Source organism: Uloborus diversus, chromosome 10, assembly GCF_026930045.1.
Source record: "Uloborus diversus isolate 005 chromosome 10, Udiv.v.3.1, whole genome shotgun sequence".
NCBI lineage: Eukaryota > Metazoa > Arthropoda > Arachnida > Araneae > Uloboridae > Uloborus > Uloborus diversus.
The window spans coordinates 59,500,771-59,526,350 of NC_072740.1; the positions used below are offsets into that span (position 1 = coordinate 59,500,771).

Below are 25,580 nucleotides of genomic sequence, written 5' to 3' on the forward strand. Positions count from 1 at the left end.
GTAGTGATCTAGCAGTAAAATGACTAGGATGTTTCGGAAGAAATAATTGCATATGTGCAAATTGATATATTACTTATAATATATTTCCAATTTGACTAAAAGATTACAATGTAGTCGTAATTAACTTTTATTCATTTTATTGATCTATTTGAACACTTAATTGAAGAAAGCTGGAATATATAACGTTGATTTTTCTTCTTTTGAAACGAGACAGTAAACATAAATAAAAAGTTGATTTTGAATAATAATCACTATCTATACACATCCGAATTTTTTGGAGTATCTTTGAAAATAAATATGTATTTTTGAAAACATTCAGAAAATCAATTTCAATCTTACTGATTTAAAAATATTTCCTTCAAATCTTATAACTCTGATTGAACAATTACAGATCAAGCTATCAAAATATTACTTTATAATGCTAAAGTTTCCTTTGATATAACTTATATGTCCTTATTTCGGAGCAAAGTACTCTTAAGAAACCTCTTTTTCGCAAAAAAGTATTTAATGATTAGTTTATTAGTTTGAAATCGAATACTGATATTGAGTGCAGTGAAATAATTAGACTTTCAAAATGTTGCTAAATGCCCTGAAAGTGACTCTATTGTTTCTTGTGCTGCTAGCTCAGTGCAACGATGGAATGTGCTACAACTCTGGAAGATGCTTGGGCCGAGGAAGGGGTGGCATGAACTTCCGGTGTCACTGCCAAAATGGTTTCCAAGGACATCGCTGCCAATATGGTAAGTTCAAATATTTAAGCATATGTGTCTTAATTTAAAAGCTCATTTACTAATTTTTGAAAAAAAAAAATTTAAATGAAATAATATTTCATTTTATATAAAAAGGTTTCATTTTAAATAAATTTAATGACCAGGTTTCTTAAAGTGCATTCGCTAAAAGGAAGCATAAAGCTTTAGGCTAAATCATATCATGTCATATTGATGTTTTTGTCCTCTGTGTAACATTTCTATATTCTGTTAGATAATTTTAGTGATTGTTAATCGTATTCGAATTGTAATGCAATGAAAATATAAATGCTTTCACAATTATCGCATCCACTTATTAATTTATTTTCCCAGTTAATAATATGGAGAAAGTAATTAGCTCAACACTTTCTTGTTAATAAAACTAAAGATCATAGATATCATGCAAGAATGATGTAGGCATACCAGGTGTATTTAGTACTGCACATTGTTCCTGGGGTAATTCTCGGACAATTACGTCATAGTCGTTATTTTATATTGATTTAAATACCTGCAATTTTTTCCATCCAATTCACTATCTAAAGAACTGCATTATCCACTCCTGTCAATGATTAATATCATTACGAGTTTTAGGAAGGCCGAGGTAGCCAGATCGGTTAAGTGCCGATGTCAAGGCTATAGGGTCATGTGTTCGACACTGGTGAAAGACCCTCCGTTTATGCAATTGATGACTTGTGGACGTTAAATCGGTCGTAGTCAAAATCACCCAAGTTTGCTTTACAAGTCAATACTTCTGGGAGTACTGTATCAAAAGTTGTGCGACTTCTTATCTGGATGAAAAATTTCGAAATGTCAACAGATAGTGTTTCTATCTATCTATCTACTCCCTTGATATATAACGCATGTTACTCAAAACATGAATGCTTTTCCAATTTAAAAAAAGCCCTAAAATACAGATAATTTGGATTTAACAATCTTTTTAACAACATCTGTGACATAAGAAAAAACAGCTGGTAATGCAATGAAAGAGTTCACTCATTTGTTAAAACAATAATTCCTTCTGGGATTTTCCCCTGACGAAATTAAAATGTCCTCTCGTGGAGAGTGCGCCCTAGGTTTTGAAGACCAGATATACGAACCGTGTGTTGTATGAGCGTATGTTTCATGTATGTTCTCCACCTTTTTGGTGCTCGTTAAAACGGAAACCACATTTGTGCCTTAATATATACCTGAAATAAGTCTTAATATAAGCCTTAATATAAATAAAATAGTAATGATTTAAATAAGATAGTAATTTATATTCTCTAGTGGATTAAGTCACAACACACACAGCAATGAGTTTCAGATTCGTAAATTATCGGATACTTACCGGTTCCGAATTCCGTGTAGATGGTCATGCATTTGCGAAACAGTGCACAAAAGCAGTAACACTTCACTGACCACTTCCAAAAACATAAAATAACAATAATAATAATCAAATTTATCTCAATAAAAAATGCAATCACTGTTGTGTAGGTTTAATATAAATCACAAAAGCATATTACATGAGAAAAATAGTGTCTTTGTATGCAATGCAACCGAGACAGCTTAATGTAAAAACCAGTTTACCACGTAAAAATATTCTATTAAGCGGGATATTTCATTGTAAGGAATCAAAATGGCAAACTACAACGGTTTGGTGCACTGAAAATTTATAATATTAAGCGGGATATTTTTTCCGGGGAACTGATATCACAAAAGCGAGCTCTACTGTAAAACAAAAAAGTGCTAAATTAGTGAACATAATGCAAATCAGGTAGTGTGTGAAGGGTTTATATTTGTTAAACTTTGTGTTTCGCGAACGCGCAATAGTATGTTATTCACAACAATAACTTTTAATGGCTCCACAGAATTCCAAATCTTCAATTCCTTTTACTGATTTACTACTTGTTTCTTTTATTATTTACAACTTAACTTGTGTTAACCGCTTGTTTCTTTTGTTATTTACATCACAACTTGTGTTTACCGCTTGTTTTTTTTACTATTTACAATGTAACTTGTATTTGCCGCTCGTTTCTTTTATTATTAACAACGTAACTTTTACCGCTTTTATAGTGATTGTAATTATTAATGTTTCACTTATACTTTGTGGATTACATTATTTGTTCAGTTGCTGTGGTAAATGAGGTCCTCTACTAAACAAACATCTTATTTAGCGTAAAAATAACCATCACCTGAATTCAGCATCCTCAACTCGGACAGCAATTGGCATGCGATTTTGCATATTCTGACTGAGGCATCACTAGTTAGTAATTTTTAAGAGCTTTAACTTGTGTAGTTAACTTATCTTACTGTGCACATTTACTTTTCAGTAGTTCAACTATAGTTCAATGATATGCGTATCATGAGAAGTCCGTCCACTAGTATTCAATAATTTGTGCTTAACACAAAACAAGACATTGAAGTTGATTCAAATCTTCAGCCACATGCTGTTCTTATAATGCAAAATCGATCGGTCTGTACAGCAAATGAGTCAAAAAAAAAAAAAAATCCGTGCAATGAAATGTTTTTAACGAAACTTTCTTTTAAAAGAAAAAAATCTTGAGAGAAAAAATAACGATTTTTTAACATCTTTCGGTGCTCAGAAATTTCATGTCACATGCGGAAAAGTGAGAGGTATGATACTTGACGTTTGACAACTTGAGGAGGTGATTTTCTGTCACGAAAATTTTCCAAGTCATTTTTTGAAAATTTCTTTTTACAAAAGGACGAAAAACGAATAAATCTTCTTTTACAGAATGTCAGAAATGTTTTTTTTTTCAAGGTAAGTCTTTACTGATGAGAAGGTATACAGGGTTAATCAAAAAATAAGTTTTTTGCAAATTGCTTAAACTATTCCTTTTAAATACTGAAAGATGATCAGAGTAGATGCAGAAAAATAATAAGTAAAAAAGAAACTTTTGCCCATAATAATATTACAGGGCATCATGAATTTTTAATAGTAAAGAACTAGATAAACTCGTCATTGCAAGAATATAATGTTTTGAACGTAATTATTGAACCTTAGATATCGTTTTACAATACTTTGATCTCTAGTTTTCCTGACCTTTAGGCAGTTTTTTTTCTGATTTCTGTTTCGTATTTCAAGAGTGTAAATCAAGTTTATTTTTTTATTTAATCGCAATTTATGGCTTGGCATTTTCTTAAAACTTAATTATGGTTATTACTTTACTTTTACTATTAAGGTTATAAATTATTTTTTTACTCATGTGAAGCCAAAATTGTCTGTTTCTCTGACTTAACTTAAAAAAAGCTCATTATTCTAAGTCAAAAATGGACCTAGTTATGATTTTGTTTAAACTCAGAATATGCATATTGTTATGAAATTAATACTTAAAAACACATTAATAAGATTTAATAACTGAAATATGTTGTTATAAGTGTGTACATATTTTACAATCTTATTTAATGATGTAAAATAGTCCGTATAAGAAAATAGTTAGTTTCAATCCATTTATAAGACATGCCTACTCTGTAGAGGAGAAAATTTTAAATTTTATGATGGCACGTGCCTTTTTTAGAAAACAAAATACAGTTTTGGACAAAAAAGAAAATTTTTATTTTATAAATTTATAATATTACCAATAATAATATCATACTTCGGAAAAAATCAATTCATTCAAATTGCATGATCGACCCACGTGCTTTTCCAAAACTAAATTTATTTTTCTAAAGAATTATTGATGTTTCAGATGTGCCAAAATTATTTTGAGTTTTAGAAATGTCAAATATTTTAAAGAAAAACAGTAGTGTAAGTATTGCAGTCAATTTCAAGTTGTTGGGTGATTCATATCAGTTCGAAATGAAACAGATTATTTGATTTCTAAAATTTACCACTGCTTCCTGTCACGTCTTTAGAATCAACGAACAAAAGTTTTTTATTATCATTTTAAAATGCAAATAATCAATCGAGCATTAATTTCAATGCAACTTGATCTAAACGCTTTTTGACGTATTTAAGTTTCCTTAATAAAGTAGTTAGTAGTTTTACAGGTTATTCAAACTGGTTTTTATACCCTAGTAGATAGTGGACCTTTTTAAATAGGATCGCCGACGCTATCATTCTTAAGTTCTCGCCTGGGAAGTGCAATCAAACAAATATTAGATTGTTGTGCAAAAATTGACTGCAAGCTGCAAGCCAGTTTTTTAACAAGGAAATATGAGTTCGATTTTGACGCAACTCATATTATAACTCTTCAAAGTGTATTAAAAGAGAAGGAAAGGTTTTAAAAAGAAAATCTAAATAAACCACACGAACTTCAAAAACTTTAGAAAATTGGTTTTTCAGCATAAATGGGAAAAAGATTTAAAGACCTCAGCGACACGTGGATAGCAAGAAAAGGTAATTTTTAGCTGTAAACATGATTATTCCTGACTGCTTTTACAACAGTACTTTTCTCATCTGGCCTTGCGGAGCATAAGGTTTTAACTAGATGTTTTAGCATAGTGGTCTATTACGATACTGGTCAACAACAACAATATTTACTGTTTTCAAACTAACTTACAGATGAGAATGTTCATCCAAGTGGTTCTCCAAAATGACCCATATTTAGTTCGATTGATTGACCAACATGATTTTTTAATATGACATTTTCTCCAGTCTATTTTGACTTCCCAAAATTTTGCAGAAGTCATAAAAAGTATTGCAGTGTAGCTCGAATGAAAATCTTTGGGACTCATAGTAAATCTCAAATTGAGAAAGGAAAAGCTTTGCACGTTATCAATAATTAACCTTTTTGGGAAATTTGGATCACGCTTAGTTTTGCTTTTAGCGTTATACGTCCCCAAGTACCTTCTTTCTACGATATCGAAACTGAACATTTCCTATAACTATGGGTGGATAATTGTACTCCAACCGGATTTGTAAAAGTCAAAAATCGTTCATAATTCTAAATCGCTTTTCATACGTAGAGATCCATCGACAGTAGTTCTACTTTTACAACGCAGCATTTCTCAGATGCTTTCCCCGACTCGAAAAAGTTAATTTCATATGAGCAGTGAAAAGCAAAGGAATGTAAGTGCCAAACTTGATATTTTGGGGGTAACCAGTATAAAAAATACGGGATCCTCTGCTCTACTTTGGAGCAAGAATGGTGCAAGTACTAGCTCTGGCGGGTGCTGCTATAAAGTAATATTTTGGAATACTTTTCAATGAAAGTCTTCCTAAGATCTGAACTTTAAACGCGTTTTATAAAAAAACTTTAAAAATTCTACTTACATCCCTTTGCTTCTCACTGCCTCACATGCCAAACCCATCTTGGTGCAAGCATTTTGGTCAATCTTGGTGCAAGCAATCCTGGTTGACATTTCTGTGTAATATCATGGCAATTGCAACTTTGATGTCAAGTTAAATATTAGATACGAACTCTCCACTGTCTCGTTTAACCTCTTAACTACAAAAATTATAAAGATTATTCTTTAAGTCTTGGAAATCAATTTTGGTGTTTTGAAATGAAGAAGATCTAAGAGAAAGAATTTTAAGTATCTTGATAATGAGTTGGCTGAGTGAGCAACTTTAAATTCCTCTGACCGTTTTGTTGAACCTTCCAATTGTTGCCAGATCTTCCAAAAGTACTAAGATGAGATGAAATATTATTTAAAATCACATTAAGGAAGTCGAAAATATTGATTCATAATATCACTCACCCTAAGCAAGTAATCCTTTAAATTTCAAAGCAAGAAGTTAAATGATTTCTTAAGGCAAGAAGTAGTCTGAAGTATTTTTAAAATGTTGGTGTACAATTTATTAAAAACGGAAAAAACAATTATGTTTGTATTATCTAGCATTTAAAAGTGCTAAGAATACTAAATTATAGTGAAACTGAAAAGGAAACGCCAGTTATATTACAAGTTCTCGGAGATTCAATTTTAACTTTACAATACGTTAAATTTTACTAAGTAATTTTGATATTCAATTAAAATTCATTTAAGAAACTAGTTACATAGTGTAAATCTCTCCCACGTATTTGTTTTTTCTGTTAAAGTTGAAGTATAAAACATATTCTTTTGCTTCAGTTAAGTTTTTGAAAAGTTTGGAAGTCTCCAACATTTTCTTTTAGATGTGAGCAGAAAATCTGAACTAAATTTTCGTCCTCTGAATACATTTTTTGTTAGTGGTGGTTCACAGATCTGTAACAAGGGGAAAAGAATGGGTAGTAAGAAGTAAGATATCACACATTTTTAATAACAATATGTTTATATACTGTAGCCTGACATGTGACTAGGAGAGGAGAGGAGGTTAAGTGTAATACTTTGTAACAAAGGGAGAGAGGGTTAAATATGTTGAAAAAAGTGTTATGTCATTTTTGGACAGCCCCTTGTCAAATTGAAGTATATGATTCTGCTCTATCAAAAATGCTTTGATAAAAACATATATCTTACCAAAACTATTTAAAACACATCGGTATATTTTTGCGTAGACTATAACACTGCTATAGCAACTATAATAAAGAAAGTAAGATTTGTGTTTAAATCATCAATTTAAGTTAAAATGTTGTGGGTTATTTTCTTGAATGAAAAAAAATCGAATAATAGTGCAAAGTTAAGCATTATAGAAAACTGGAGAGTCTGTTTTATTTATGAGTAAGTCTCATATTCCTAAACCAGAAAATGAAAAAAAAAAATCCTCAACACTCTTTCAGAAAAGTCGTGGTTGTGCTTATTCACTCAGTCATATTATGCTGCTGATAATAGAAGTACGTTCCGTTCTTGCATAATTAAACTTCATATGAATTATTTCCCCTTTGCTTAAGCATGACATTAAAAATTGCCATTTTATATCCACTAATTCATCAGCATCACAAAAGAATATATTAACGTAGACATTCAGATCCTATGGAGTTGCTTTGAAATAAATGACACTATCATGAATGTCACTTTTAGTGCCATTCCGTTAAACTCGGCAACTGTCACATAAACACGTTTATTGCTTAAATCGTGCCTGGTGTTACAGATGCATTCTTCTATGCTTTCCAGCAGAATTCGGTTGATATAAATAATCTAGTGTCAATAGAAAATAGAAGCAAAAAAACAAATGCCCGGAGCGTGGATGATTCCCAAGTGATTAATGACCTTTTCAAGAAACGTATACCGTCCGAAATAACCCGTGCAAGATGAATAGATCTCCCACAACCATACCATTTGCAAGTGGAATAACATAGTTACTTAACTTCAACGTTCATTTACTTTTGGATCAGAAAGCTACCGGGTCGACGCCACCACGTTCGCTTGAATGTCGAAATATAAATGGGTTAGTATTTTTTTACGTAATTTAAATACAAGCTGAATTTTTGTTTGCGTTTCATCAGTTTTCCATCCAAGGTTTTTGGTTTGATGTAATTTGGCAGAGGATGTGCAGTGTCTGTGAGGGATTATGCTTTGCATAGGGACTGCCAAATGTTTGTTTTTGCTTCTCCGAAACTTGCCAAGGAATTCTTTGATAAAAAAAGAATCTTCCAGATTGAGTTCCTGGTTTATTAATTGTTGCAGTTGATGCTAAGACGGATCAACCGCATAAGATGTCGTACTGAGGGATAATTGGTTTCGTGTGTGAAATCAAATACTAATTATCTTGTATTTCTTTGAATGACTTTTTAAAGCTCCGGAAGTCAGTCATGTTGACAGGATTTTTTAAAGACAAATATAAATATTAATAGTAGTTAGCAAATTAAACTTCACGTAACGAAAGGAAGTGAAGGGATAGCGTAGAAAATCAAAGGTGATTGCTATATATATATATATATATATATATATATATATATATATATATATATATGTGTGTGTGTGTGTGTGTGTGTATTTAAATACACAATTTACACTTTATAAGAACAATGTTTCAAAAGACATTCCAAAAATAAGTCTCACATGATTAACACTAAAATGCAAATAATTGAAATTTTGTGGATGATTTATGGAATCATAGCAAAATCCAGCGTATCGGTTTGGAATTTTTATCGTTAAAAAGTGAGTTTACTTATACGTAACAAAGGAAAAGTTATGATGGTAATCCCTGCGTTAATTAGTTTTATGAGGCTATACTTGCTGTGTATAAAGCAGGCCACCGTGTGATTTCACATGCGCATAATTCTAACTTTGTTGCAGTGTATGAAATTAAAAAAAAATAATACAATCAGAAAATATATCATGCAGAATACGAATATGTTTCTTGGGTTGTTATTCGGTTTGAGCAGACCACAACGGAGCTGGCAAATAAATTACCAGTAAATTATTATATACTTAAGCCTATGCAAATAATTTTATTATACATTCTATGCATTACATAGGAAAGGGAAACACCAGTTTGTTATAATTTACATGCGATTAGGGACTTACATGCACGAATTTATTTGAATTCACGGAAACTGAGATCTTGCCTTTATTTTCAATTTTATGCACGCTTTACAAGGAAATTTGCAAACAAGGCAATTTAAGCAATTTAAAAATATTTAGTGGGGATTATATGGATTCTGGTCTTCTTTTGATATTAATTAAGCCCTGCTTACACGAATAAACACATTCATTGGGGAGAGGGAAGGAGTAGTGACCTTATTTTTAGGTTTTGACGACGAAAATAATACCGAAAAATTAAATAAATGTTTTCTTCAAATATGGTTTTGAGGAGTTTAAAGAAACTTTGATTTGGTAAAAACATTTTAAGAAGTTCAAATAAATTTCTCAAACTTTTACATTTTTCCTTTAAGGTAAGGCCTACCAGAATATTGAAAATCCATATTTCTTTTTGAAATTGTTCACGTATTGTTTAAAACATCGTATATCGCACGTATTGTTCAAAACTTATATAACTCACCAAATAATGCTTTGTACATAGAGAACATTAAGCTTCACCCTACTTATAAGGGGCATTAAAATGAAACGTGGTCACTAGCCTAAAGTAACGGTTACGATTTTATTAACTCAAAAATAATCGCCTAAACTGTTGGCGCGTTTATCCCATTGCAACACTAGGCGGTCAATTCCATCTTTGAAGAAGATAGTAGGTTGCTATCGGATCCAGGACTGTGAACCCAGTCACACGTCGTCCATTGTGATATCCGCGATATGATCTGCGAATAGCTTGCTTTAGAGGTCCAAAAACATGAAAGTGACACAGTGAAAGGTCTGCACGGTGGATGTTCCATCTCCAGCGTTTCCCACCGAAACTACTGTAATGTTGTCTTCACCGCATTGGCCGTATGTGAACTCCTTTGAACAACATGCAATGATGGTGGTTCCCCGTTTCAGGAACTCGCCAAGCAGTGGGCCCAGGGAGTGGGCCCCCTCCCCCTGAGTGGGCCCTTGTGGACAAAAAAGGACCTGTATCGTAGTGGACGATAACTTGTGTGACCACCTTCTCTTCGACGTTAAACCACACTGTCACTGTGCAACATGAAACGTTGCGCATGCGTCAATCTCTCTACCAATATATGGTGTCTAAATACATGCAGTTACATGGCATCGTCTAACGTATAATGTAAAGTTAGACGCACGGACCTGGTTTCATTTGAATGAACCTTATGTATAAAAGAAATAAAAATATCAACTCTTCCTGATTACCTCATAAATGTTACTTCAATAAAATGAATTTTAAAACCAAACATTTCAAATCGTCAAAATAGATATTTCGGGTGTCTGTACGTTCCTAGGCACATACGTGTGGTCGGGTTGAAAAAAAAACTCAACATTCATTTGGGGGTGAGCAAAATGGAAATTAAGGCCGATTTTTGGGTGAAATTTTTTTCGCGAATACAATACTTCGTTTTTTGTAAAATGAAGTGAAAAAAACCCTTTGATAATGCTACTTATTCTTGTCTATTTAAATAATTTTACTATTACTAACAATTGTAGGCAATTTGAATTTTATCATGTTAAAATATCAATGAATTTGAAAATTTATTTATTCACCCATTTATACAAAGTGTAAGCAATATTAGTTATATAGCAATATAAGTTAACGCAATATTTGAATTTGCCACCATTTTTTCCATAAATTGTTGGCAGCCATGAAAAAAGAACAATTTGACAGTTGAGAGTTTAGGGTTACTAAAAATGGGGTGTTATTGTACCAGACAGCTAGAGAGAGTGAAACATTTCAATTACTGCATAAGGCATTTCCTGGTCGCGTACTCTCTCATTTCGGTCATCAAAATTGGCACCCTAGATCGTGTGATTTAACATTTTTAAATTTCTTCTTATGGGGTTATTTGAATTTAAAGGTCTATGTCAACAAGCCCACAACCACCCGTGCATTACCGTGTTGCGATACCGAGCGCCAATAACAGTAACTGCTTGACCAGCCTCAACTTTCATTATTTTTGAAACAATTGTTCAATAATGAAAGTGCGTTATTGTATCGTATAACGCTCCATTTTTGATTACCCTAAACTCTCAGCTGTCAAATTGTTCTTTTTTCAGGGTTGCCAACCATTTATTGCAAAAATGGCGGCAAATTCAAATCTTGCGTTAATTTTGGGACACCCTTTATATATATATATATATATATATATATATATATATATATATATATATATATATATATATATATTACTACTATGATAAATGCGAAAGTTTGTCTGTATGGATGGATGTTTGTTACTCTTTCACGCAAAAACTACTGGATGGATTTTGATCAAACTTTACAACAATGTAGCTTATGCATCAGAATAACACATAGGGTAGTTTTCATTCCCATATGGGGGGCAAAACCCCCATGGGGGGTGATAAAGTACAATTTTCGCATAAATTCTCTAATATGGGGATGACAAAATACTTGCATATATTAACGTTACATGTCCATCGAAAGCTCTGATTTTTCTGCTGAAGATGGCACCGGTTCGAAATTTCTAAGTAGAATAAAAAACAAGTTATGAGCTTTTTAGTTCCATGTTCGAAGGCTTTCCTCAACGCAATACAGTATTTAGTGTATCATTTCAACTCCCTGTCGATAGCGAAAATTGTTGCATTGTTGACTATTTTTTCTTTTCGTCCGACTGTTCAAGGCTTTTCTCAAGTCAAATCTTAAAGTAAGATTTTTGCACAAGATGGGCAAATAATACATGGATTTGGCTGATTATTTTCAGTTTAAAGCAACTTTGAGGCGATTAATGTTTTTTTTTTTTTTTTTAATTAATTTGTGTTGGCTGGGTATTTGATCGATCAGCAAGAATCTCGCCAAACTTTTTTTGCGGAATCATTTCAATAGCTAAGGCTTTAGGCAATTTTTTCAATTGTCGCTGTTTTTGAAGCTAAAGACTACGCAATACTGTGTTTCTCGGTTTTCACTATGTAACCAAAATATCGCCATTTCTTTAATATTTCTTTCTTTAAATCAGCTGTTAACATGTAAAATAATCCACCAACTAAATTAAGTAAATCTATAAACAGCACAAATTTGCACACAATTTCAAACAATTGCCAAATTTTACTACTTATTTTGGAAAAATTTGGGGGTAGCATCATTTTATGGTCACGAGCAGTATCTCAGTATTTGGCGACACTATCTCTTCGATGAAAATGAGTAACAACCAGTTTTGAGTCATTCCATTTCAAATCAGGCAGGCAGGTATGAAAAGTGTCATATGACCATCACCGATTTTTTTGAAAAAAATACAGTAGTTACAACTAAGGGACATATGAAATATCCCAAAAGGATTTTGCAAGAAAAAAATTTTTTCTTCAGTTACAGCCTATTAAAATTCTGCACAAAATCCGCCATTTTGGAAAAAACCGGCAAAACACTCCATTTCAAATGGACATTATTTCAAAAGTATTTAACCTATTTGAATAATTCTTTTTTCTAAAAATTAATAAGGACCTATATATCCTCTAGACATCGTTTTTGAAAGTTTAGTTAGGTTTTTTGATAAAGAAAAAAAATCATTTTTGTCGCGAAAAAACTGCATTTTTACCGATTTTATGATTTTTTTTCTCCATGAAAAAAAAGTTTTTTTTACTAAACGGAGATGGCAGTCTAAAGCCCTTATATGATAGTTTCATAACATATTTTATTAGAATCCTTGGATGCATACAACCTCGGAAATAAAATTTAAAATTTTGAAAATTTTCAAAAATTAGCGATTTTTGAACTGATTTTACTCAAAAAACCCATTTTTTAAAAATCTAAAAATTGGCTCATTTGAACCCCATATAATGCTTAACAAGTGGGTAGACACCGCATCCCGTATTTTTTCCCATAAAATGTTTTATGATTTTTTGAAAGTGACCTTATCGCCCATGGCATGCATGTAAAATAAAAATTTCTAATAATTTCAGTAACTGAAATTCTGGTTATATTAATGCCTAATAACTACAATAAAGGTGCCCTTTATCAGGAAAAACTAAAATCTTACTAACTTTTAATAATATATCAGTAACAAACCGCTGTTGATGACCTAGTCAATTCGTCTTTTTGTAAGACTCTGTGTGTAGTCTTTAGATAGAAGAGCCTTTGGTGATTATATTAATGACTAATAGCTACGATAATGATGTACTTTATCAGAAACAGTAAAAATCTATATTTTTTTTATAAATATTAGTTTATTTTGTCTCCAAAGCTATGCATTCACCGTTACTTTCATATGCAGCAACGAATCATATTTTTTCTCTTTCAATTCTCTTTCTCTTCAACTCAATTACGCGACAGGGGAAACCATCAAAGGGAAGAACAATACAATGCATTTAAAACGATTAATTTTAATTTCGTGCTTTGGTTGACATTGGCGAATGTTGTCACATAATTTTTGGATCCTACCTAGTATGATTACTTTTATACGTAAGAATATGTATGCTAAATTCATACCGCAAAACTCACTTGTAGTTTAAGAATTTAAAAAGCCCACTGTTTTATGAGAGAAATAATTAATTGAACATGGTTGTAAGTTGAGGTAACCAAACAGATATCACCAAAGGTAGCTATTATAGCCAGGGATCCAATTTCTAACAAAAGAAGGTCAGGATCCCTATAGTCTTCAGAACTTATTTTAATGCTTAAGTGGCCTGAATTCGGTCAAAAATACAAAAATTTGAGTGAAACAAATAAGGAAGTATGGGATCTCAGCTCCCATAACAATTAGGCGCTGATCAGCAGAAAAATATATTCATTTAACAAAGTACAAAAAGACGAATTGACTGGGTCATCAGAAGCAGTTTAATACTGCTACACTATTAAAAGTTAGTAAGATTTTAGTTGTTCCTGATAAAGGGCACCTTTATTGTAGTTATTAGGCATTAATATAACCAGAATTTCAGTTACTGAAATTATTAGAAATTTTTATTTTACATGCATGCCATGGGCGATAAGGTCACTTTCAAAAAATCATAAAACATTTTATGGGAAAAAATACGGGATGCGGTGTCTACCCACTTGTTAAGCATTATATGGGGTTCAAATGAGCCAATTTTTAGATTTTTAAAAAATGGGTTTTTTGAGTAAAATCACATCAAAAATCGCTAATTTTTGAAAATTTTCAAAATTTTAAATTTTATTTCCGAGGTTGTATGCATCCAAGGATTCTAATAAAATATGTTATGAAACTATCATATAAGAGCTTTAGACTGCCATCTCCGTTTAGTAAAAAAAACTTTTTTTTCATGGAGAAAAAAAATAATAAAATCGGTAAAAATGCAGTTTTTTCGCGACAAAAATGATTTTTTTTCTTTATCAAAAAACCTAACTAAACTTTCAAAAACGATGTCTAGAGGATATATGGGTCCTTATTTATTTTTAGAAAAAATAATTATTCAAATAGGTTAAATACTTTTGAAATAATGTCCATTTGAAATGGAGTGTTTTGCCGGTTTTTTCCAAAATGGCGGATTTTGTGCAGAATTTTAATAGGCTGTAACTGAAGAAAAAAAATGTTTTCTTGCAAAATCCTTTTGGGATATTTCATATGTCCCTTAGTTGTAACTACTGTATTTTTTTCAAAAAAATCGGTGATGGTCATGTGACAGACCCTGCCTGATCTGAAATGGAATGTCTCTTTTATAAAGTAGGGAGGGGGAGCCTTATCCAAAGTATCTCAAAACGATTACCGCAAATTTGGTAATATTTTTAATCGCAGTAAGGAATTACGGGCGGCTACAGTTTTTTAAAAGTTTGTCTTCAATAGCAATATAGAAAAGATTTTAGAATATGTTCAAAAAGAAAAAAAAAGAAATAAATCTTTTTAAACATGCTAAGTTTAAATTCATATTTTTTAAATTCCTCAAATATGTTTATGATTAAATGTCATTCTTTTCGTTTCTAAAAGAGTACTGTTTTGTTCTTCATACTTAATGCCATTTTACTTTTATGGGTAAGGAAGAAGCTTGATTTTTAATCACGTCAAAGCGGTGTTCTTTGAGTTATTTCAGTTACAGAAAAAAAAAACGAATAAAATTAGCGATTGTATCTCATACAGACCCAGGCAACGCCGGTTTTTTTTTTTTTTTTTTTTTGTGTACAACAATATTTTAGCTAAGTAAAGAAAGTTATTAAATAGAGTCTGCCCCCTACCCTCAGTCACCGTCGAAAAAAGATTTATTTTTCGCCAGGAATGACCAAATACATGCAAAGAATTTTCTATATAGCATCTTCTTTTCGGAATTAAAAATCATATCCCATAAATATATAGATTGAGCAAACATTTTACGCCGTTTCATAAACTTGGCAAGTCTCTGGCGAATGTATGATGCTGTGGTTCTTTGCGATAAATAATGGAATTGGATTTCTTATTTTACATTTTACGCTGCTTTTAATTGCAAAAATAGAAAATGAAACTATACAAAATGACATTTTAAAAACTTACTCGATAGGCAGAGTTATTATAACGCGGTCTGGATGAGTGTTCAAAAATCCTTTCGCTATAGCCATTGCAAAAGTTGCGTTAAAATACAAAAATTTCGCCAAATTAATTTTGGTAAAAAGATCATTAAATACTATGTATAAGGTATCGAAGTTAAAATTAATCCGTCAAATTAGTGAAACAACACGCTCAAATAACATTAAAACTACTATTAAAATGTAAATAAATTCGCGGAATCCGTTTTTTATCTCCAGTCTCACCAGGTGGCCACGTTAGCGCATTGGTGAATCATTTCTAATTTTTATGAAACTTTCAATTTCTTTTCTTCTTTTAGGATTGTGTGTGTTTTTAAGGATTAAGGATACTAATTAGGATTTTGTGGAGTTAATGTCCCTACTTTAATGGCGACAATGGAGAACATTGATCTTTCTTTATTTTTTCTCTTTTTTTTTTAAATTTGTTTTTTATGCTATGAAGATTTTTGGTATCAATCACGACGGAGATCTTCACAGGGAGATGTTATTTGAAAACGTTGATATCCCTATTCTCATAGAACCTTTAGAGAATGTTTCTCTTTCCGAAATGAGAAGTTTTTTGTACTATTGTCCTCATTTAAAAGGGAACTTTAAAAAAAACTGTTGTGCTTTCGCTGATTTTAATGGTTTTTTTACTGTGAACATTTTATTACTTTAATCACGACCGTTTAAGTTATTTAGAAACAGTTGATTTCCTTCTGATGGGGGTTTTAAAGGGTTGATGTTTTCATTTTACAGGGACATTATTATAATCAGGATGTGTAGTGACCGTTGATCCTATTTTGGGACGATTTGTCCGATAAGAAGCTATACAATAATTTAGATAGTCGGTGTAGCGCTGGACATCATTTGAAGGGGATCGGGATTACAAGGGAAATGTTTGACTTTATTTAAGAATTGTTGACCTCACTCGAATTTGAAATTTTGAGAATTACCCAAACTAGCTTCGTTACAACTCCTGAACGTTTTCCTGATTTATGTTGTGTGATTTTTTGGGTGTCTTCCCAGTTTCGCCTACAATTGATTCTCCCCCAATTGATTCTCCCCCCCCCCCTGATTTTTAGTTTTAATCATACCTTTTGATATATTAAAGTGAGGAGGCCATTTGAAAAAATGTCGGCGAAATTGGGGACAAACCATTTTTTGGTAACTATCTGACCTCTGCTTCTGTTGACCATTAACTTCAATCGATCGAAAAAAAACTACATCAACGTGAGCGAAGCCGCGGGTAAAAGCTAGTATATATATATATATATATATATATATATATATATATATATATATATATATATATATATATATATATATATATATATATATATATATATATATATATATATTAGGGTGGCCCTTATTTTTCAACTTTCGAAAAAGTTAGCTCCCAACCCCCTATTTTGTTCCAATGGACAAAAAAATGATGTGTTCAAAATATTAGCTCAATCGGAAAAGTTTAAGGGGTGCCGCAACAAGCATGAAATTATCAAATTTTCTCCAAAAAAGGAATTTTTCAAATCTTTTCAAGTTAAAAAAAAAAGCATCTCGCATATTTACATTTTTGACGTACCTATATCTTCTTACAGGTGTTATTTTGCTCTAACTGGTTTTTCAGAGACTTTATATGTCTTTCCCCCTTTTTCCTCTGACGTCTTTTGTGGTATCAAAGCTTTTTGACCAAGACACCATTCACTACTCATGACGCGTTCTTGCTACTGCAATTGTTTCTACATCAATCTTATGAAAATTTCCCTGTCAACTTTTTAATTGAGTTATTTTTGTAGTCACACTTAATTTTATGAGTAATTTTTAAATTAATTAAAAATATAATTTGAGTATTATCATATATATCAGGATTAGGACCATGATAGTAAATATAATGTTTGTATTATTAATCAAATCCTATTTTTTTTCCCAAATGATTGGATAAACTTAAATCAACTCTATTTTTATTATGTGCTTCGTTTGATTATTTTCTAACTAAGTATAACCTTGTCTTTGTTCATTACCATCATTACCATTCCATCGTTTATTATTCCAATACATGAAACAAATCAATTGTCGAGCCGAGAACATGTTTCATTTTTACGGTAGTTTGCTGCTTTGATATGATAAAGACTGCTGCTTTTTAATCCCAAGTTTTAAATAGAGTCACAATACATATGATCTACATCTATTTAGAAGAAAATTTGATGAATTGTACAAAATAAGAGTTCCAATTGAAACATCTTTTAGGCGAACATCAGTCCTCTCTCTGTCCAGTATATCTCCCATCCCCCTTAACCGTTTCCCACCATCCCCTTCCGAAGAAGACCCCACATTTGGTCAGAGGTCAAAAGTCAAGCGGGGGTGAGAGACGACCTTGGGTGAGCGTGGGAGCAGCTGCCCACAATAGAGCCCCTAGGGGCCTTAGCCCCCAAGAGTGCTGCTGGTAACTTGCGCCTGACTTTCGTGTCATTATCAACTCCGACTTGCAAAATGGCATCAACGTCTTCCGGTAGCTCATTAAACAAGTTGAGAAAAGATTTCTACATTGATCTTGTTGGCAACATTTCTAATCAAATTGTTGGAGCAAAGCTACCATCGAATAGACAAGTCTTGAGCGTCTTTTTTTACAATATAAAAGTTGTAAATATGACAAAAAAAGAAAGTGCAACATTAGTGATTCAAGAAGTATCTGTTTTTTGGCAAAAGGCAAGAATTCCCACTAAAAGAACGGATCACTGCGTTGACAAGTTAGTCAAACTCCATGATGAATGGAAACATTTGCAGAAAAGTTTTTCGAGAACTTCAGGGAAAGCAAAAATGAGAAGAGATTCTTTTGAAGAAATTATGGACGATCTCTTCGATATTGCTCATGCAAATGCTTTAGAAGACATCAAAATTGAAGAAGATAGGAAATTTCTAATTCTTCAGCGCCAAAAAGGAAGACCGGGCTCCATGGTTGGTGTTGACCTAAAACTAACACAAAAAGAAGAAAGGAAATCAAAGAAAAACAGAACAGAAGTTGCCCGAAAGAAACGAACTTATGAAGAAATGGAACGACAATTAGTCGACACATCTTATGATATAGTTTCAAGCAACCCAAGCAGTGACGGTTTTGACGACAGTAGCAGCCCTTCTTCTGTCATTGATAAACAATTACCAGAAACTGATATAGACACACTTGAGAGTACGGACAGTACGACTTACGCAGAAACTAGAGGTACATTGCATTTTTTTACTCCTCGTCTATCTGAAGTTTTTGATAGATGTAAAATCACAGATAGAAATGGAATTTACATACTGGTAGCTGCTGCAGAAGCATTTGGACTTGATACTAAAGACCTGATCATTAATCGAACTTCTCTTCAACGCCTCCGAAAGAAATTTAGAGAAGAAAGACATGCGGAAATTCAGAAAAAATTTAATTTAAATGATTGCCAAGAGCTTGTCTTACACTAGGATGGAAAATTGCTCCCAACACTTGCAGGAGTCGAAAAAACTGACAGACTGGCAATAATAGTAACTTTCCAAGGCAAGGAGCAAATGTTGGGAGTTCCTGAAATCCCATCCTCATCAGGAGAAGAACAAGCCATGGCTATTTATGAAGCAGTTGAAAAGTGGGGATTAAACGATAAAATTCAAGCACTTTGCTGTGATACAACAGCCAGCAACACAGGCCGAATAAATGGTGCCTGTATTAATCTAGAAAAATTGTTTGATCGTGATCTGCTGTACCTTCCTTGTCGTCATCACATTTTTGAGTTAGTTTTAAAGGGATGTTTTGACTCTCTAATGAGTGCAACTTCTGGTCCAGACATGCCACTTTTCAAAAGATTTAAAGAAACTTGGACAAAACTCGACAAAAAAAATTATACCACTGGTAGCAATGAAGTACCTCATGATATTCGTGCAACCATGCTCGAATTTCTTGATCAACACCTTTCAGCTCGGAAACAACAGCGCGATGATTACAGAGAACTGTTGGAATTAAGTATGATATTTCTTGGTGGGATTCCAAAGTGTGGAATATCATTTCGTAAGCCAGGAGCTGTAAGTCATGCTAGGTGGATGTCAAAGTCCATTTATGCACTCAAGATTTACTTATTTCAGGATCAGTTTCCCTTATCTGAAAGGGAGAAGAACTCTTTAAGAAGAATATGTATTTTTCTTGCTCGAGTCTACGTTCGATCTTGGTTTCTCTCCCCGGAAGCAGTTAAAGCTCCATATCACGATTTCCTATTTATGCGTCAACTGATCGATTACCAGGATATTGATACAGAAATCAGTATGTTGCTCTCAAAAAATTTTCAAAACATCTCTGGTACTTAGCTCCTGAAACTATGGCTCTATCCTTATTTGATGATATTGTTCCAACCTCGGTTAAGAGAAACATGGCACAAATTATGTTGGAAGCAGATAAAGATGAAGAATCGCAAGAAGCAGAAAACCAACAAAAGAGATACATTCCACATCAAAACAATTTTTCTAAGTTTATTAACAACGAATTTTCATCTTTTGTGACACCTATTACAAAACATTTCCTCACCCGATTTTCTGTAAGTTCTGATTTTCTCAACAAAGACCCTTCAACTTGGAAAGATGACCCTGGTTACACAAGTGGAAAGGAAAAACTTGATAAAATAATTGTTGTGAATGATGCTGCAGAAAGAGGGATCAAACTAATTCAGGAATACAACAATATTCTTACAAAAGATGAAAATGAAAAACAATTTGTTTTACAAATTGTTGCTGAAGATCGCAAAAGATACCCTACTGCTACTAAATCCTCACTTAGGAAAAAATAATGTTGAACATTCGCTTGTTCCCGCTGTGTTTTGGTTCTGTAGAAATTGTTTGTCATAATAAAATGTATTTATCCTCTAAAAGCTGTTGTGTTAGTAAAGAAAAATTAAATATTGTTAAAAAAGCACGAGATTTCTAGGATTTGCTGAATTTCAAGTCGTTTGCGGCACCCCTAGAAATTGTCCAAATGAAGAGAAATTTTACACAGCCTGCTTTATTATTCATTGGAACAAGATAAGAGGTTGGGAGCAATAAAATTTTAACTTTCGAAAAATACCCTATAGCTAAGGGCCACCCTAATATATATATATATATATATGTGTGTGTGTGTGTGTGTGTGTGTGTGTGTGTTTGTGTGTTCAGAATTTTCAACTGCCTATGTAATTTTCAAAAATGAAAACGTTTTCACGTTTTCATCACATTTTATTAACTTGCTGAAGTATTCCTTTACATTTCAGTAGCATATCTTTTCACTTATTTTCTTTGTGCCCTGTAAAAGGCGATTCACGCCGTCTAAGATTTTACGACATCATCTTCAGATTTTCACTCTTAAACTTTGAAACGTTGAAGAGGTTTTACAATGAACTATTTCACGTCAAAAAAATTGAGGACTTCGCGGAGGAAAGGAGACAAATCTTGAGTCTGTGTTATCATTCTGAAGGACTTATGCACTTTAGTAAAGCTATCTTTTTGTCACTTTTACATTGACTGATATATCTTTAGTCTTTTCAAAAGTATGCTTGTCTAGTTTCAGCCTGTTTCTTTTTTAATGCTCTAAATATTATTTTCTTACTGTGTGCTTTTTTTTCGAAATACCTACCTTATGACGTGGCGATTGATCTACTTTACTCTATATTTCTTTGAAAATGCGGTTTCTTTAAAACTATCTTTTGGAAAATGAAGTTCCATATTTGATTTTTAACTCAATAAAAGCATTTAGTTTTTAACAATTCAATAAATCAAAATGAAAGTAACATACTCAGCTTTGCAAGAAAAATATACTATTAAAATAATTATTTTGTCATTTGGTTTTAAGCAATTGTGAGATTTTTTTTAATGTAAATTATAAGTATGAAAATATTTTTTTCAAAAATATTATTTATTGATAAATTTAACAGTTCAAAATATTTATTAGTAGTATCTACAAACGGGAACTACAAAAATATTATTTGAAAAATCTGTAGCTTTAAATGTATTTTTCAATTAAAAATTTTTAAAATCTGGTTTCTTGATTTTTTTTCCTTGTTGAGCCTACAGCTAAAAATATAAGATTTGAAATTGATGGGCAAAATTTCAGATTCAGTATATTATGCTCCAAGTGCAATCACGAGTGTCCACTTTTTATTTGGGCAACCCATACATAGAACCTAAACTTGTCCCGAAAGTGATCCATTTTTAGTAGATACTTATAATTTTATTTCCTATTAGAATCTTCATAGGAACGTAAACGAGATCCTAAATGCACTGTTACAGTAAAACCTGTAAAGTTGACCACCTTTGTAAGTTGACCACCTGTCTAAGTTGACCGCTTTTGTCAGGAACGGAATCAGTCCTATCTTATATAATGAAGGAAAACCTCTGTAACTCGACCACTTCTCTATCTTGACCACCTGTCTATCTTGACCACTAATATACCCCAGCTTTGGTTTCGAGTATTGTAAAAAAAACCTTTGTTAGTTGACCACTTGGCAAAAGCATTAGGTTATACTAAAAGTTTAATCAGTTATGCATCAAATAGGCAACCAGACTTTTAAAAAAACAAAAAACAAAAAAAAACAATGAATACTATTTATGTTTTTATCGAAAAACATTGGGCTTCTGTTAAGTCCCAGAAAATGTGCCAAACTTCATTAAGGAGTTATTTTGTTGAAAAGTAGATTACCATTGTTACAAATGCTCAAGAAAAAAAAATCAAATGAAGAATTTAAGCCACTTTTGACTTGTTATGAATTTTTAGGAAATGTTAATGTCAAGTAAGTTGTTTTCCATAAGCAATGAGACATTTTTTTTCTTCGATCGATTTACAGACATTTTAAATTTATATGATAATTTACGCGTCATTCTGGTAAATAATCTCTAAAAATATTTAAAAACATTTTTACTTATTGTTTTAAAGTAATGTTCAGAAATGAAAGTGAGTTTAAAGTATTCCAATTAGTTAAAAAATGAATGCATGGGGCAAGAAATGACAAAAAAAAACAGTTTTCGTTACTCTCCTCTATAAGTTGACCACCTGTCTAAGTTGACCACCAAAGTATTGCACCGCAAGTGGTCAACTTACACAGGTTTCACTGCATTAATAATCATGGGTTGATCCGAGAATTTACCCCTTTGAGTAGGTTCTTACACGATGACTAGTGCTTGTTTTCACACTGGTTTGAGAATAACATTGTCTCGTTAGATCGCGAGTTACTTTTGGATTGTGAATAGGAGCATTAATAGGATTTTTACCAACACAGACTCAGAAAATAAATCAGACGTACTCCCTTCAAAGGGGCTAAGAAAAGAAAGTAGTTTCACAAACGGAAATGAAGGGGGAATGTATGCTTGTCACTTTCCTGGAGATAAAGAATGTAGAAAGGGAGGGGTGAGGGAATAAGAAGTGCTTTTCAAAGCAGAACTTCAAAACATGAGTGATCAACCAAACTATTGTTCAATTTTTAGGTAAATAATACTTTTTGAAAGATAAATCCCTGCTCAATCATAGATTGTGTTTTGTTCCCCATTGCTCATTTTTTTTCTACTTTTTTTCGCTTAGATACAAATTAAAAGTGGTCATAATGGACAGATGCGCGACGGCCCCGGTATAAGCCTGTTTTTTTTTTTCTTTTCCCTTTTTTCTCAAGCGAAGTGCTGTTTCTGAAATAGGAATCCTGATGCAGTGAAACAAGTGTCAATTTATTCAAGAGTACGTCTTACAGGTTTTACTGTAGTTCTATTTAGATACTAGACAGAGATGGGATCATAGGTACAAGATTAGGTTATTTCCATTGAAATTACTTTTACTGTATGATCTACAAGGAAAAGGAATGTATTGAATGCTCCATTTTTCATGGTACTTAATGTTATACAAACAAAATCAGTCGGTGGAAATTAAAGAAAAGGATTTGAGTTTCCTTTGTACATCGTTAAAAACACTGAGCAGTAAAAATTTACTTTAAACTGTATAAAAACATTTTTCACTTCTGTGTTACTCATCCAAGTGAGGAATATCTCTTAGAACTAAATATAATTCAAGTAAAATGAAAAGGCTCCAGGTATACAAAGTCTCACCCGTTAACTTTTTTTTCTTTAAATATAGCTTTCTTGAAAGATTATCCTTTTTACATTGCTTTTTTTTTTTTCAAAAGTTCTTTGACATCAATTCAGAGAATGCATGTAGAAAAAATGGGTAACTATTCAGAATATATAAAGTCGCAAAGGATATTAGACATTAAAATAAAAAGCACAAATTGCCGATTATTGCAGACGCGTGTTTCGGCGTTACAAGGAACGCAAAAGAAATGAGCTTATGGATGAAAAGACATAAAAGCTAAAAGCCAGATAAGCAAACAGCTTAAAAATCAAAAACAGCTGATCAACCAAACACCAATAAGAAAATTATAAACAAATAAAGAACCAATAGGAATGCAAACAAAGAGCAAGAGCTTTCTCATAGGTACGATACAAGAGAAAGAAAGAATTCAATTGGGCGAAGATTAAGCCACAAAGCTAAAACAAAAAGGACAATGACAGTAACCGTGACCCACAAGAAAAGAAAATGTTGAATGGAAGACAAAACATCAAGAAATGAAATAAACAAAAAGCAAAAATTTTGAACGAAGAAAAATAAAGATAAATAGAGGAAAAGGGAGGAATGTCAACCGCATTATAAAAACTGGGGAAAAAACATATAAATATAAAAAGAATCAAATCAAAAAATAAATAAAAAATAAAAATATGCAAAACACACACCGAAAAAAATGGATGGGTAAAGGACAACATTATAAATATGGAAGCCAGGTACTGGAAAAATACGGAACAGCTTTAAAATCATAAACTAAGTTAGAATTGTACATCAAAATATGGAAAGATTCTCAAAAGTCAAGATCTGATGAGTTTGGGTATTTTTTGATTTTTTGATAAGGGGGAGTTAAAATCGAAAGTGTGGTTTGAATTCTAGACTTATTTAATTGCTGTTTTCCAAATACTTTTAATGCTCTTTCGAGCAAATTTTTAAGACCGCCGAGTCTGTCCACTATAGGCAAGATTCCAAATACAATTGACTAATAAATTCCAGAATAATTAAGAGGATGAATAGGATTTTTAAAAGAAGATCTTGAACATTTTTTAATAGGAGAAAACGCCATCTTTTTCACGTTTATTCTTACGTACCTTTTATGCACAAATGTATTTATTTAACTTATATTAGACATTATACCATTGACGATTTAACGAAACTATTAATCCTAATTTTATCTTTTCTTTTTATGCGATTTAAATGTTACATTTCTTTATTCAAATTGACAAAAAGTAGATTAAAAATGCAAATGTTGTGAAGTTATGGGCGAGTTTTAGCAAATTATTCAAAAGAAATGATTGCTAAATAAGCAAAATAATAGAATGCTCCTAATAGTCTATTTAATATTCATAATGCATTTCAAATTGCATCATTTTCCAGCCCTACTCCTTGAAGCAAATTTACCGTTGATCTTTCCAAAAAAGAAAAGAAGAAGAAATCTTATTCCGCGCAATTTATTCCTGACGTAAGATTTCAAAAGTGAAGTAAAAATAAACTTGACTGTCAAATGTACTATGATACGGAGATGTTAGGGAGGATCGTACCTCTTCCTCCTTTCCACTTTAATCTGTTTTGTATAGTTTTATCGTTTCTGAATCTCAAATTTCTGGAAATTACCCGTGACGATCTCATTTTTGACGGCTTATTCGTGTGTAAGAATGATATATAAATCATTTTTATCTTCGTGTCACTCTTAGCATTATTTTCATTTCTCAACAACTTTGCCTCTTTAAATGAGAAACCTGAATAATAAGCGAAAGATGAATGGTTTATGAAATTTTCCCATTAGTGGTCTGAATAAGCTAATCGTCACATTTTATATTCTCAGTTAACTAAGTAGGTAAAAAGGAACTAAATTAATTTCATATTGTGTGCTATGTAATATCACAACAGGTCACATTTATGATTGCAATCAGTTGCAAATGTCTAATGAGTTTTGCTTATGACCATTTCAATAAAT

At 32.2% G+C, this 25,580-nt stretch overlaps 1 protein-coding gene across 2 annotated transcripts in view; it reads left to right on the forward strand.

The window, feature by feature from the left end:
• The first annotated feature begins 313 nt into the window (after window positions 1-313).
• The window catches only part of LOC129231811 (multiple epidermal growth factor-like domains protein 6), a 248,360-nt gene continuing 223,093 nt past the window's right edge, over window positions 314-25,580 (forward strand). Inside the window, exon 1 of one of the 2 annotated variants that reach the window (XM_054866188.1) lies at window positions 314-740. In XM_054866188.1, coding sequence (XP_054722163.1) covers window positions 575-740 — 166 coding nt within the window. In that variant the 5' untranslated portion in view covers window positions 314-574. The remainder of the gene's footprint in view (window positions 741-25,580) is intronic. The other variant, XM_054866187.1, reaches the window with a different exon arrangement.